Below are 13036 nucleotides of genomic sequence, written 5' to 3' on the forward strand. Positions count from 1 at the left end.
GTAAATAATTAAGTGGGAGTAAACAGTTCACATCTGCTTTAACCAAACTATTTCTAAAATACCTTTTTCAAAAATAAAATGTACTTAAAATGTCTCTGATTTTTAGATATAAAGGGGGACTATGTCAAATTTAACATTCTCAGTGCTTTAAAATTTCTATCTTAACACCTTATTGCAAAAAAAGGATAAAACAAACATCTAGATGTTAGAAATGTCATTTGTGTGTATACTTTTACTTCTTCATTTTTTTTTTAGATTAAATATATCTAATTCTCACATCTTCTTATAGTCTTCTGGCTCTGAGTCTTTGATTTTTGTTATAAGGGTAGATACATTTATTTGGCCCTAGCTTTTTGATTAAGTGAGCATCTCTCTAGGTGGTTGCTCTTCTGTAAACAAATAAAAAACTATCACTGTTAATGTCAAAAGAAGCTACACTGATATCAAATTTTTTATGTAACTTGAAAATGTTTCTTTTTCTTATACAATATTTGCAAATAATAGAAAATATGTAGTAAACATTTTATTTAAGTATACTGTAGATGTCTTAAAATATTAAAGACACAATGGGGAAATACATATGATACATGGAGAATTTATTTAGGCAGTAATATTTTTTATTTAGACCCCAAAACTTAGACTGAAATTTTCAGTTATTAGAAAAAGGGAAGACCGCTGAGTGGCTTTACATATACAGAATCATAAGGACTTAAGAGGCAGCCTACATTATTAATATGTTTGATCAGTTGTATAATGGCTAGGAGAAGTATCTGCCTGAGCCTTTGGCTTCTGGTAGTTTCTGCTGCCACAGATCTAAATGATTTAAAAGTTCCTCTTCTTTTAACTTTGATCTTGGGTCTATAACCTAGCCGCCTTTTCTCCATGGAAGTCATCTAAATCATTACTTTGGTATTAAAATACAAACTTTAGTTTTTGTTACACCATGAGAATTTTAGACCCTATGTAATAGAGTTGTCACCTTTCATGTGAACTATAGGTTCCTAAGAGCTTAACTCATGAATTCTTAACAGGGTCCGCAAGGTTTACACGTAGCCCACCATGTGACCATAATACAAACACAGTTTACACTTCCCTTGATTTGGCAGCTTTGAAATTCTGTAATTTTTGACATTTTTAATTGGGGGAAATCATTTCAAATTTTGTTTGTAAAGTTAGACTTTAATGTCAGACAATTTTTTAGTCAATATGCATAAAATGTTACTGTACTTTACAAATATTGAAAAATCCTATTACAATAAAAGGCTAATATGCAAATCGACTGAACAGCAGAATGACCAGTTGCTTTGATGTGCACTGACCACCAAGGGGCAGACGCTCAATGCAGGAACTGCCCCCTGGTGGTCAGTGTGCTCCCACATGGGGAGCACCCCTCAGCCAGAAGCCCTGAGCCTGGCTCACAGCTGGTGAGCACAGCGGCAGTGGTGGGAGCCTCTCCTGCCTCTGCAGCAGCGCTAAGGATGTCTGATTGCTGGCTTAGGCCCACTCCCGAGCAGGACTAAGCCATCAGTTGGACATCTCCCAAGGGCTCCTGGACTGCAAGAGGGCGCAGGCCAGGCTGAGGGACACCTGCCCGCCCCCCCCCCCAAGTGCACGAACTTCGTGCACCAGGCCTCTAATAATAAAGTAATACAGTTAATACTGACTGGTGCTTACTATCCGTGAATCAGTGTTCTAAGCATTTTAGTATATTAACTCATTTAGTCTTCACAACAGATTTCTGAGACTGTTCCTGTTATACAGGAAGGAGCAAAAGTAGGTTTACAGTTTTTCATATAGAAAATAATATAATAACTAATAAATAATAGTACAAGAATAAACAGTTTTCCATACCCACAACTGTAAACCTCCTTTTCCCCATCCTGTATTCTAACTTTACAGATGAGGCCAATGAGGCACAGAAAGCCTAAGTAACTTGATGATAAGTAAAATAAAACTACTCTTAAGAAGCCAAAACCGGTTTGGCTCAGTGGATAGGGCGTCGGCCTGCGGACTGAAGGGTCCCAGGTTCGATTCCGGTCAAGGGCATGTACCTGGGTTGAGGGCACATCCCCAGTGGGAGATGTGCAGGAGGCGGCTGATCGATGTTTCTCTCCCATCAATGTTTCTAACTCTCTGTCTCTCTCTCCCTTCCTCTCTGTAAAAAATCAATAAAATATATTTAAAAAAAAAAAACTACTCTTAAGAAAAACAAATTTTATATTTTTATTACAGTTTTAGGTGTATAGAAAAATTGTTAAGATAGTATATGGTGAGTTCACATATACCCCACACCCAATTTCCCCTGCTATTATTACCTTATTAGTATGGTGCATCTGTTATTATTAATGAATTAATATTGATATTTTATTGCTAACTGAAGTCTATACTTTACTCAGATTTCCTTAATTTCTACCTAATATCCTTTCTCTGTTACACGATTCTATCCAGAATAACATGTTACTTTTTTTTTTTAATTGATTTCAGAAGAAGGGAGAGGGAGAGATAGAAACATCAATGATGAGACAATATCATTGATTGACTGCCTCCTACATGCCCCTTACTGGGGATTGAGCCTGCAACCCTGGCATGTGCCCTGACCAGGAATCAAACCGTGACCTCCTGGTTCATAGGTCAATGCTCAACCACTGGACCACGCCGGACGGCCAGGCAACACATTGTTACATTTAGTCCATCATGTTCCCTTAGTCTCTTCTGGGCTGTGACAGTTTCTCAGACTTACCTTATTGTGTGTTTTTGTTTTGTTTTTTATTGATTTCAGAGAGAGGAAGGAAGAGAGAGAGAGAGGTAGAAACATCAATGATGAGAGAGAATAATCGTCTGCTGCCTCCTGCATACCCCCTACTGGGGATTGAACCAGTAACCCTGGCATGTACCCTGAATTGAACTGTGACTTCCTGGTTCATGGGTCAGTGCTCAACCACTGAGTCACACCAGCCCAGTAACTTTCCTGGTTTTTTATTATTTCAGCATTTTAGGAGTACTGGTCAGATGTTTTGTAGAATGTCTTACTCAATTGGGATGTGTCTGATGTTTTTCTCATAATTAGACTGGGGTTATGAGCTTGGAAGATCACAGGGACAAAGTACCGTTTTCATCACATCATATCAAAGATGCATACTACTGTCAATGTAAGAAACATTCAAGCCTGTGAAGAATTTTTCTGAGTTTATTTGAGCCAAAATGTTGACAAATGCTGGGAAGCAAAATCACAATGGGTTGAGATAATGCTCTGGAGAATGGTAGTTTTACACCTTATTTTATACATTACAATCAAAAGAGAAGATGTAAGTGGGTTACATGAAATCCATTGGTGATGGATTAGAGAGGCAGGAGAAAGCAAAGCGGAAGAGGAGGAGAAATTCTGGGATTGGATAAAAAGTAAAATGGTAGACACATCTTTTTTCTTAGGGGGGTGGAGGATAGTTATCAGTCAACGATTAACTCAATAACAATGAGGGGATTTGTGGACTCCACAAAACAGTGCCTGTGCTTTGAGGGATCCAGTAAAAGGAAAATTACTTTGACGTTCCAACAATACGTTATTGTAGATGCAAAAAGACAACAGCCTCAGTTAAGGTAAAGATTGACCTTTGTCAGGAAAGATACCAGCCTAGGACATGACTACCCACCATAAACTTATTTTAATTTAAAAAGTTTTCATTTCAGACCATCCTATGTGGTTAGTTTAGGTCTCTGGGTTTATAAGGTCGCCACACAGGCGGTCCCTGAGCTAGTCAGGATAGCATGTGGCCCCTTTTAGTCCACACTACCAACTTGACTTACCACTGGTATTGACCTTGATCACTTGGAAATAGCTGCATTTTGAGCCCAAACAATTAATATGTAGATTTCATGCTTCCATACCAGTAGGCAGTTCTCTGTGACTATTTAATCACCTTTTCAACTTGCATTAACATAATAGTTAATGATTTATTCTAACCAGTGTCACCTTCTCTCCCCAGTTAATTTTCTTAGCCTGGTTCTTGAAAATGGCAAACCAGGCTGGCTTACAGGTATATTCTCTTGACACAGCCACAACCCTTTATCCAGTCAGCAGACCTTTTTGGTTACTTGCTACTCTGTGTTTCAACTACAGATATCCTTGAATTCTATTTCTTGATAAGATGATTTGCTATTCTTTGACTCAGCCTGAAGGCATTTAGGTCCTCCTTCTCTCCCAGCAAGGGGTTATCTTCATAATAATCAGCTTTTCTCCAGAGCTATCTCCATTGTCTTGACCCTCTTATTGTCTCTACATCTCTTTGTTTAAACCAGTCTATTAATTCTGGTTCAGTTTGAAATTAAAAAATGTCTACACTTCCACATGTAAAGTATTTTGTTTCCAGAGATGGCAAAGAAGTTGAACTATACTATACTTGTATCTAGGACAGATATATGGCATGGTCTTCCCTCATACATATATACCCAAGTCATAATAGAGATTCCCTTGACATAAGCTATGGAACCTTGTCCCAGAAAACACTGGTGTGTGTGTGTGTGTGTGTGTGTGTGTGTGTGTGTGTGTGTGTGTGTGTGAAATATTTTGTATATAGTTCAAGGAGTTCATGAACCCCCTAATACCTATCTGTATGCTATATCAATCACCATTCTTAGTTTTAAGCAACTGACATTGACTGACTGACTTAAATAGAATAAGAATTTATTGGAATCATATTCTTCCTAGAACTGCTGGGAAAGCTGAAGCAACAGCTTAGGGAAAAGGATAGGCACCACAGTTGCACAGCTGGCCTTTGTAATTCTAAAATGTTAAGGCAGAAGAACCTATCTTTATGTCACTTATTATATTTTACTTTTATACATTTTTAGAATTATATGTATTAGGCATGAAAGCAATCACACATGACATATACACTTGTATGCACATTGCCCTATAATTTGGTCATTTAACTTTAGGGAGTATATTATTAGAGATTAGGTTAAAATGCTATAACAAAAAGTTTCAGAAATACGGCAGCTCAAACGAGATAGAAGTTTATTTCTCTGCCACCTAACAGATGGCAAGTGGCCCAGGGCAGCTAGGTAGCTCTGCTTCACAGGTTCAACTCAGAGACTGGGATTCCTTCCATATTGTGTCTTCCTTTCTTTATGGTCAAAGCTTACTCAGTTCCCCTCTGCATTCTAGCCTGTGGGAAAGGCCAAAGACTGAAAAGAAGGACATTAATCAAATATCACAAGTTAGATATATCAGTTCTGCTCACATTTCATTGTTGAAAACCCAGTCCCCTGACCACAGCTAGTTGTAAGAAGCTCAGAAATGTATTCTCTACCTGAGTGTGTAGCTGTGTCCAGCTAAAACTCACTACTGTTGTACAAGTGAAGAATTGTTTGGGGGTTAAAATCAGCAGTCCAAGAGGTGAAGACAGCTGAATAGAACTCTTCCGAGTTCTTTGGATTTAATTTTTCAATTAGTTTTTTTTTTACCATATTGCGTCATATTTTTATCAGAGACATTGGAAAATAGAGTAGGCAAAAATGAAAAAATGCAAACAACTGATTTCCCTGCCACCCCAAAATAATCATTAACAATTTGGGGAAGTGTACTTCCAGTATATTTTCTAAACATACACAATAACAACTGTGTTTTTAGAATAAAAATCTGAATCTTATTGTTACATACTTTTTTTGCAACCTGCTTTTTTGCCCTAATATAAATATTAATTTGGACTCTGTTTGAAAAAGACCAAAGTCCAGTTCAACTAACTTAAGCAAAAGCTAGAAACTTTTGCTTCATGTAAGTACATAGAGAGTCCATGAACAGAGCCTAGCTTCAGACATCTGGCCGGATCCAGATACTCAAATAAGTCCAGAAATCTATTTTTCTCCCTCTCTAGATTCTGTTTTCCTTTGTGATGGCATTTTCTCATGTGGCAGCAAAAAAGCCACTAGCAGCTTCAAGTTTTCTTTTTATCAGCTTAGCAAACTCAGTGGGAAGAGAGTGACTTTTTAAAGAACATCAACAAACATCTTGAGATTAATTCTGATTGGCCTTGTTTGGATCATGTGTCCACCCAAACCAATAATCAACAAATTCATTTTCTAGTCATTTCTGAGAATGTAATATAAAGTATAAGAAATGTAATACAAAATATAGAAACCCTAGGAAAGAACTTGATTTATTTACTTCACTTTATCTTGTCCTAGAAAGGATTTGTAGCTTATTAAAATTAGTTTTTCTAATTTTCTCTCATCCTTAGATTATTAATATTCATAATCATTTGTCAGTATATTGACAGAATAACACAAATTATGTGCTATTAAAAATGTTTTAAATCTTCAAATTATTATTCATCAAAGCTACCATTATTTGTGTTTGTTTATGTTTTCTGTTAGATTCTAATTCTCTTAGTTGTGTAAGCAACATATAGATATACATTTCTCAATACATTTTTATGTTAATGATCTTAAATGTAAAGTTGAGTATATAATACTGGATTTTCCAGGTCATCACACCAATAATATTCATAGTATACAGTACATCCTTTCTAGAAAATATATATTTTGCCTTCATTATTATTATTGACAGTTATCTCCAAGAACATTTTTTTAGGGCCCATATTTGTTTGGCACTGAAAATGCACTGGGCTGGGAGGATTTAGTAGAAATATGTATTAGTCAGGCACTGCTAGCTTATATCTCAATCCAATGTCAGAGTTCCATGAGTACAGTCTATGGGAGTGTTCTTATTTGAGTACATTTTACCTCTTCCTTCATCTGAGTTCTCAGTCCTGTCCATTCAACTCAGGAAGAGAGAGAGAGAGGAGAGAGAGAGAGAGAGAGAGAGAGAGAGAGAGAGAGAGAGAGGAGAGAGAGAGAGAGAGAGAGAGAGAGAGAAGAAGAAGAAGAAGAAGAAGAAGGAGGAGGAGGAGGAGGAGGAGGAGGAGGAGGAGGAGGAGGGAAGGAGGAGGAGGAGGAGGAGGAGGAGGAGGAGGAGGAGGAGGAGGGGAGGGAGGGAGGGAGGGAGGGAGGGAGGGAGGGAGGGAGGGAGGGAGGAAGGAAGGAAGGAAGGAAGGAAGGAAAAGGCATACCTGCTCTTAGCCACGTTAGCCTAGGGTTGACACAGTTAATTCCATCATAAGTCCATACCTATCTGCAAGAAAGGCTGGGAAATGTAGTCTAGGTATAGTATTACCAGGAGGAAAAGAAAAAGCTGTTTTGTTGAACACATAGCAATCTGTATGACAGCCCTGTTTCTGCCACCAACAAATTCTATGACTTCTGGCAAGGTACTTAATCTCCTTGGCTTCAGTTCCCTTTACTTTAAAACATCCAGTGATTTTTTAAATAAGGTTATTAGATATTTATATTAAGAAATTCTCTTAAGATATAGTGAGACTTGATTCAACAAAGCATTTGTCAGAATCATAAAATCCTTAAAAATGAACCTGATGAGAAATGAGAACTTAGTTATGGCACAGTTGATAGTTTTATAGTTAATTGCATAGCCAACATATGTTAATTGCTTAATTCAAGTGATTGTGGAAAAGAGATATTGGAGGACAGGGGGAAGGTAATGAATTTATTATTTCACTAGTGGCCCACTGCACGTATTCGTGCACATTGAAAGGAAATTAATTATTAGAAATATTTTAATATCGCTATTCGCCCTTTCTTTATAATAGCAGTGTCAACCAAATTCATGACCGGTAATGACAGATCAAAACACACACGTACGATTGGCACCAGCAAGAGCTTTACATGCATCACCCATGCACAAGTCAACGTTTATTTTTAAATTGCCAGTGTGCGTCATATGTACTGGCCGGTCGGTCAGTCGGATGGATGGACGGTCGTTCACTTAGCCTTTTATATATATATAGATTCTTAATCCTAATCATTTTAATTTTTGCCATCAAAAAATCATATGAAAACAGAACTCATACTCTTTAAATTATAATTTGGAAATTTCAAATAATTTTTTAGTTAGGCCGTCAAAGTCCTTTAACCTGCAATATAAGTTATAATTTATCTGAACTTTTGAAGACTGAGCAGAGACTCGAATAACTTATTTATAGCATGGTTTTTTATGATAATTTCATATTTTACACATCTTATAAATGAGCTATTGAACATAACCCATTTTTTAAGTAAAGAATGACTTGAATTTATATTTGCCTTCCTTACTTCAAAAAATGATCTCTTACACCTACATATAATGTTAGGAGGAATGTCTATTAATATGAAAACACTTGCGTTTTTTTTTCAACAGAGATGTTGTGTTGACCAGAGAAGAGACCTCAAAAACAGAAACTACAAAGAATATGTGTAGCTGTTAACTAACAGATGTCACATTCACTCACAATGCTTACAAGACACACATATGATTTTAAAAGACAAAAATGAATGATTATACATTAATATTGACTGGTAGCATCAATTACTTCTATTACATTTGAAGGTTTTAAAGGGACTCGCTAGAAAACATCTTTTTAATGTAATAGTGATATTTCAAAATGTGTGTTCTCTTTCTTTTCAGGACTTCCAATAGTAGTCAGACATTATCATCCTGCCATACTATGGAGCCATGTTCATCAGATGAATTTTTCCAAGCCCTTAATCATGCTGAGCAAACATTTAAAAAGATGGAAAACTATTTGAGACATAAACAGTTATGTGATGTAATTCTAGTTGCTGGTGATCGCAGAATTCCAGCTCATAGGTAACTGTTTTTTAAATTTCTGTGTCTGTGAAAATTTTCTTGATGATTTAGTTATGTATGTTTGTTGCAGGAGAAATCAGTGAGTTCAGTTTCCCTGACACTAGTGGGGTTCTTGGGGTACCACTGGAATAAGCATTTCCAGAGGCCCCCACAGGAGAATGAATGGTTTTTATTGGCATGGAATTATATTTCTCGGGTTGCAAAGTCCCCTACCCCTTAACCCTGTCCTGAAAAAGGTGCAGCTGGGGCTCCAGCAGAGCCAAAAGCAGGGCCACTGTCCAGAGTGTCCATTCCATGGTGGAGCTGGGTCAGGTAACATCAGGCAAGTTAAAGTCTACTAATCCATTATAGATTTACGGAGCCCACGTGGCTGTGGGCCATGTTGTCCAATGCAGAGGACCCGGGCGCCCTGCAACAGGAATCAGCCCAGAGCAGCAGGAGAGAGAGGCAAGAGGGAGGTTCCTTTGTCCCAGAGTTTAAATATTCAGCTTTCTCACCCTTGCAGTGGCCACACCTATTCTGGCCACTGACTTGTTCCCAGGTGTGACTGACAGGTAAACATCTCCCATAGCACCCAGACCTTACTGGGCAAGCATCTATGTCCAGTCCCTTCCCCCAGCGATCTGTGAGGAACAGACTTGGAGAATGTTAATTGCAGCTTCCTAGCAAGGTTGTATAAATGCATGCCTTTATTATTTAGTCTTCCCTTAATTCCTTTCCTGTTATTTAATAACCAAGTTATTATAACAGTATCATGTTGTGGTAACTAATTCCAATTGACTGTTAGGATAGAATGTTTTTGGGGAAGGGGTATATTTCATGGAATTTCTGCAAAGAAAACGGTGCATATGAAATTATTATACATCAAATGACCCCAGAGGGTCACTTTCCCTCTGTAGAAGCACAAAAACAAAACACAGTAGCTTCAGATCAGTCAATATTGTTTGGCATAGATTTCAGTTATTATAAGCAGCTTCACCCTACCTAATTCTATGTATTAAATAACTTGAAGTAAATTCAATGGGAATTAGAGCTGTGGGTATTCAGAAGCAAAAAAAGCTGATCAAAGAGAATGGCAAAAACTGTTAAGAATTTTTAAATAACTGCAGTTATCCCAACTTTTGTTTGCTGATCTCCAAGAAATATGAAAATCATTGGTGCTAGGGAACAAAAGGTTTTAACAGAAATGAAGTATTATATCTTGACATAAGAAAAAGAAAAAAGAGCTATTTAATAAAAAAACAAGTCATTTTTCTTCTGATAATTCCATATCTCATTATTCAGTGTTAATCACTATTATGATCCCAAAGGCTTTTTTATGCCTTTCAAAATTAATTAACACTCTGTCCCAAAAGTTTTGTTAGACTCTTCAAAGTGGAAGTAAAATCAGGAAGAATGGCTTTGGTTTTATAGTTTTCAGTGACTTAATTAGCGTGAGATGCTACTACATATGGTGACAAAAAGTCCACATTATAGGCATCAGTTTATTAGCATGTTTTAACTTGAATTTTATAAAGGCATCTAAAATTCTATATTTCCTAAGCAGAACTCATTACCTTACCTGTCATGCATATTATGTAAGCCATCACCATGTCACTAGGTTACCAAGGCAGGAAACTCCTAACCAGTCTCCTTCCTTTGATTCCTTTCCCCTACATTCTGTTTTCTACACAGCTACTCCAGTGATCCTTTAAAAATAGAACTCAGATTCCGTCATTCCTCTGATAAAACTTTTCAGTGGCTCCTCATGTCGCTGAGTGTGCTCACAGCAGTTGTGTGATCCAGCCTGGCATTACCTCTGTGATGTTCTGTCCTAGTCCTCTCCTTGCTCACTCGGAGCCACACGGACCCCCTTATTGTTCCTTGTATGTGCCATGCATGCTGCTCTGGCTTTTGGGTTTTTGCATTGGCTGCTCTTCTGCCCGAATGCTATTCCCAGATCCCTGAATGACTAATTCCTGCATCTCCTTCAATTATTTGCCCAATTGTCTCTTTCCAATGAGACCATCTATTTTAACCCACCTCCCACTCCCCATATTCCTTTACCTGACTTTTCCCCCCAGGGCACTTAGCACTTTTAAATGTACTATAGAGTTTATTTCTGCTGTTTATCAGTTTGTCTCCCTTCCCTCTAGAATGTAAGACTCGGTGGGAGAAGGCATCTCTTCTCAATTTTTTGCACTGGTAATATTTCAAGTATCTAGATAGTGCCCATTACTTACTAGGCATGCATAAGCATTTGTTTGGGGGATAAATGAATGAATAGGCAGTTCTCAAAAGAAGAAAACCGAATGGCCAATAAACAGTTGAAAAGATCTTCAACCTCACTAGCAATCAGGTGAATTAAACAACAATGAGATACCATTTAATACCTTACAGATAGCCAAAATTTTTAAATATCTAACAGTATTCTTGGACCTTATTAAATTATTATATAATTCTGGTAGGGGTCTACATTGGCACAGCACTTTCTAGAGCAATTTGGCAAACATTAAGACTCAGCAACCCACTCTTGGGAAGGGAGGAGAATGGAATTAGAAACACTAAGGCAGTTTCAACTATTATTGTATCATAATCTCTGTGTTTTTTTAAAAAATGAATAAAGTAAATCTGTATAAATGTCCTGATATGGAAATATCTTCAAAACATATTATCAAATGAAAATGCATGTTTAAAATCCTATATAATCTATATATATAAAAGGCTAATATGAAAAGTGTCCCCTCGGGAATTTGATCACTCGCTATGACATACTCTGACCACCAGGGGGCGGCACGGAACAAAGGAAGGCCCCAGCTGGCCAGGCCTAGGGACCCTTCTGTGCACGAATTCATGCACCAGGCCTCTAGTAAAAGCATAAATATGCTAAGTGTCTGATCACTTGACCAGAATTGTATAATAATTTAATAAGGTCCAAGAATACTGTCAGATATTATGCGCACTGACCACCAGGGGGCAGATGCTCCAACCAGTGGGTTAGCTTGCTGCTGGGATCCGGCCCATCGGGACAGGGCAAGAGGGCCGGATGCCCTGGAGCCCTCCCGCAGCCCCTCCCCGGCCAGCCCCCATCAGCCCCGATCCGGATTGGGTGAGACGGCCCCCATCACCACCCAGGCTGAGGGACCCCACCTGTGCACAAATTCCGGCACCGGGCCTCTAGTGTGTGTGTGTGTGTGTGTGTGTGTGTGTGTGTATATATATATATATATATATATATATATATATATATATATAAAACCTATTTTGCTTATATGTGACTATCGAAAAGTCTGGACAGAGGCATAGCTAATATAGAATAATTATTATTATGACAAAATATTATAGTTTGTAGTGTTGAAACAAAAATATTATAACTTTATAACAATATCATAATAATTTAAAATATCATGAAAGTTAAAAATAACTTGCTAAAACTATTCTCAGGTGTCTTCCATATATTCACTACTTGTATGATTAAATAAAAAAACAGGTGATAAACAGAAGTCAACCTTTATATTTCGTCTCCTTTTTTATATATAGTCAATTTAATGCTGTGGCCTTGTAGCTTTTTTTTTTTCTAGATGTTATAAGTCAATATTTAAGGAGTGAAAGGGTAAATCATTACCTCAGCAGAAAATTTTCAGTAATGATAATTTATTATTCAAAGGAAGGAACTAGGGAACTAGAGCATAAAGCAAATAAAATGCATTTCCCAGTACCATGCAATTTCTATGGGTAATAAAGTGAGAGAGAGAGAGAGAGAGAGAGAGAGAGAGAGAGAGAGAGAGAGAAGTAGTATTTATTTATTTATTTATTTATTTATTTATTTATTTTCATCCCACTTAGAGTTTATTTCATGTGATTCTCAGCATGCAGTGTACTTTCTTGGGGAAAAAATTTTTGTCTCAGTTCACAACATAAATTATTTTACAAATATAGAACTGTGTAGAAGTAGCACTTATTAATGAGCATCAACTTTAATATGGTCATTGATTTTTTTTTCTTCTAATATGTCCTCAGATTGGTGCTATCCTCTGTCTCAGATTATTTTGCTGCCATGTTTACTAATGATGTCAGGGAAGCAAGACAAGAAGAAATAAAAATGGAAGGTGTAGAACCGAATTCACTATGGTCCCTGATTCAGTATGCATATACAGGTAATATAAATTTAAAACCTCTTAGATTTATGTTATCTTATTAGACTTCAGATTTCTGCGTTTAGCCACAGCTAACAGTTAATTCTGCTATTATAATTAACTAGAGGCCCGGTGCACAAAAATTTGTGCACTCGGGGGGGAGGGGAGGTCCCTCAGCCCGGCCTGTGCCCTCTCACAGTCTGGGACCCCTCGGGAGATAACG

The 13036-nt window shown here is 37.5% G+C and overlaps 1 protein-coding gene across 3 annotated transcripts in view; it reads left to right on the forward strand.

Annotated features, from left to right (window-relative positions):
* Window positions 1-13036, forward strand: part of KLHL5 (kelch like family member 5) — a 77801-nt gene that overhangs the window by 27081 nt on the left and 37684 nt on the right. For 2 of the 3 annotated variants that reach the window (XM_036331522.1, XM_036331508.1), the window contains exons 2-3: window positions 8516-8698; window positions 12698-12834. In XM_036331522.1, coding sequence (XP_036187415.1) covers window positions 8556-8698; window positions 12698-12834 — 280 coding nt within the window. In that variant the 5' untranslated portion in view covers window positions 8516-8555. Of the gene's footprint in view, window positions 1-3067; window positions 3150-8515; window positions 8699-12697; window positions 12835-13036 lie in introns of all 3 variants that reach the window. The other variant, XM_036331514.1, reaches the window with a different exon arrangement.

Source organism: Myotis myotis, unplaced genomic scaffold (genome assembly GCF_014108235.1).
Source record: "Myotis myotis isolate mMyoMyo1 unplaced genomic scaffold, mMyoMyo1.p scaffold_m19_p_1, whole genome shotgun sequence".
In the NCBI taxonomy this organism is placed as follows: Eukaryota; Metazoa; Chordata; class Mammalia; order Chiroptera; family Vespertilionidae; genus Myotis; species Myotis myotis.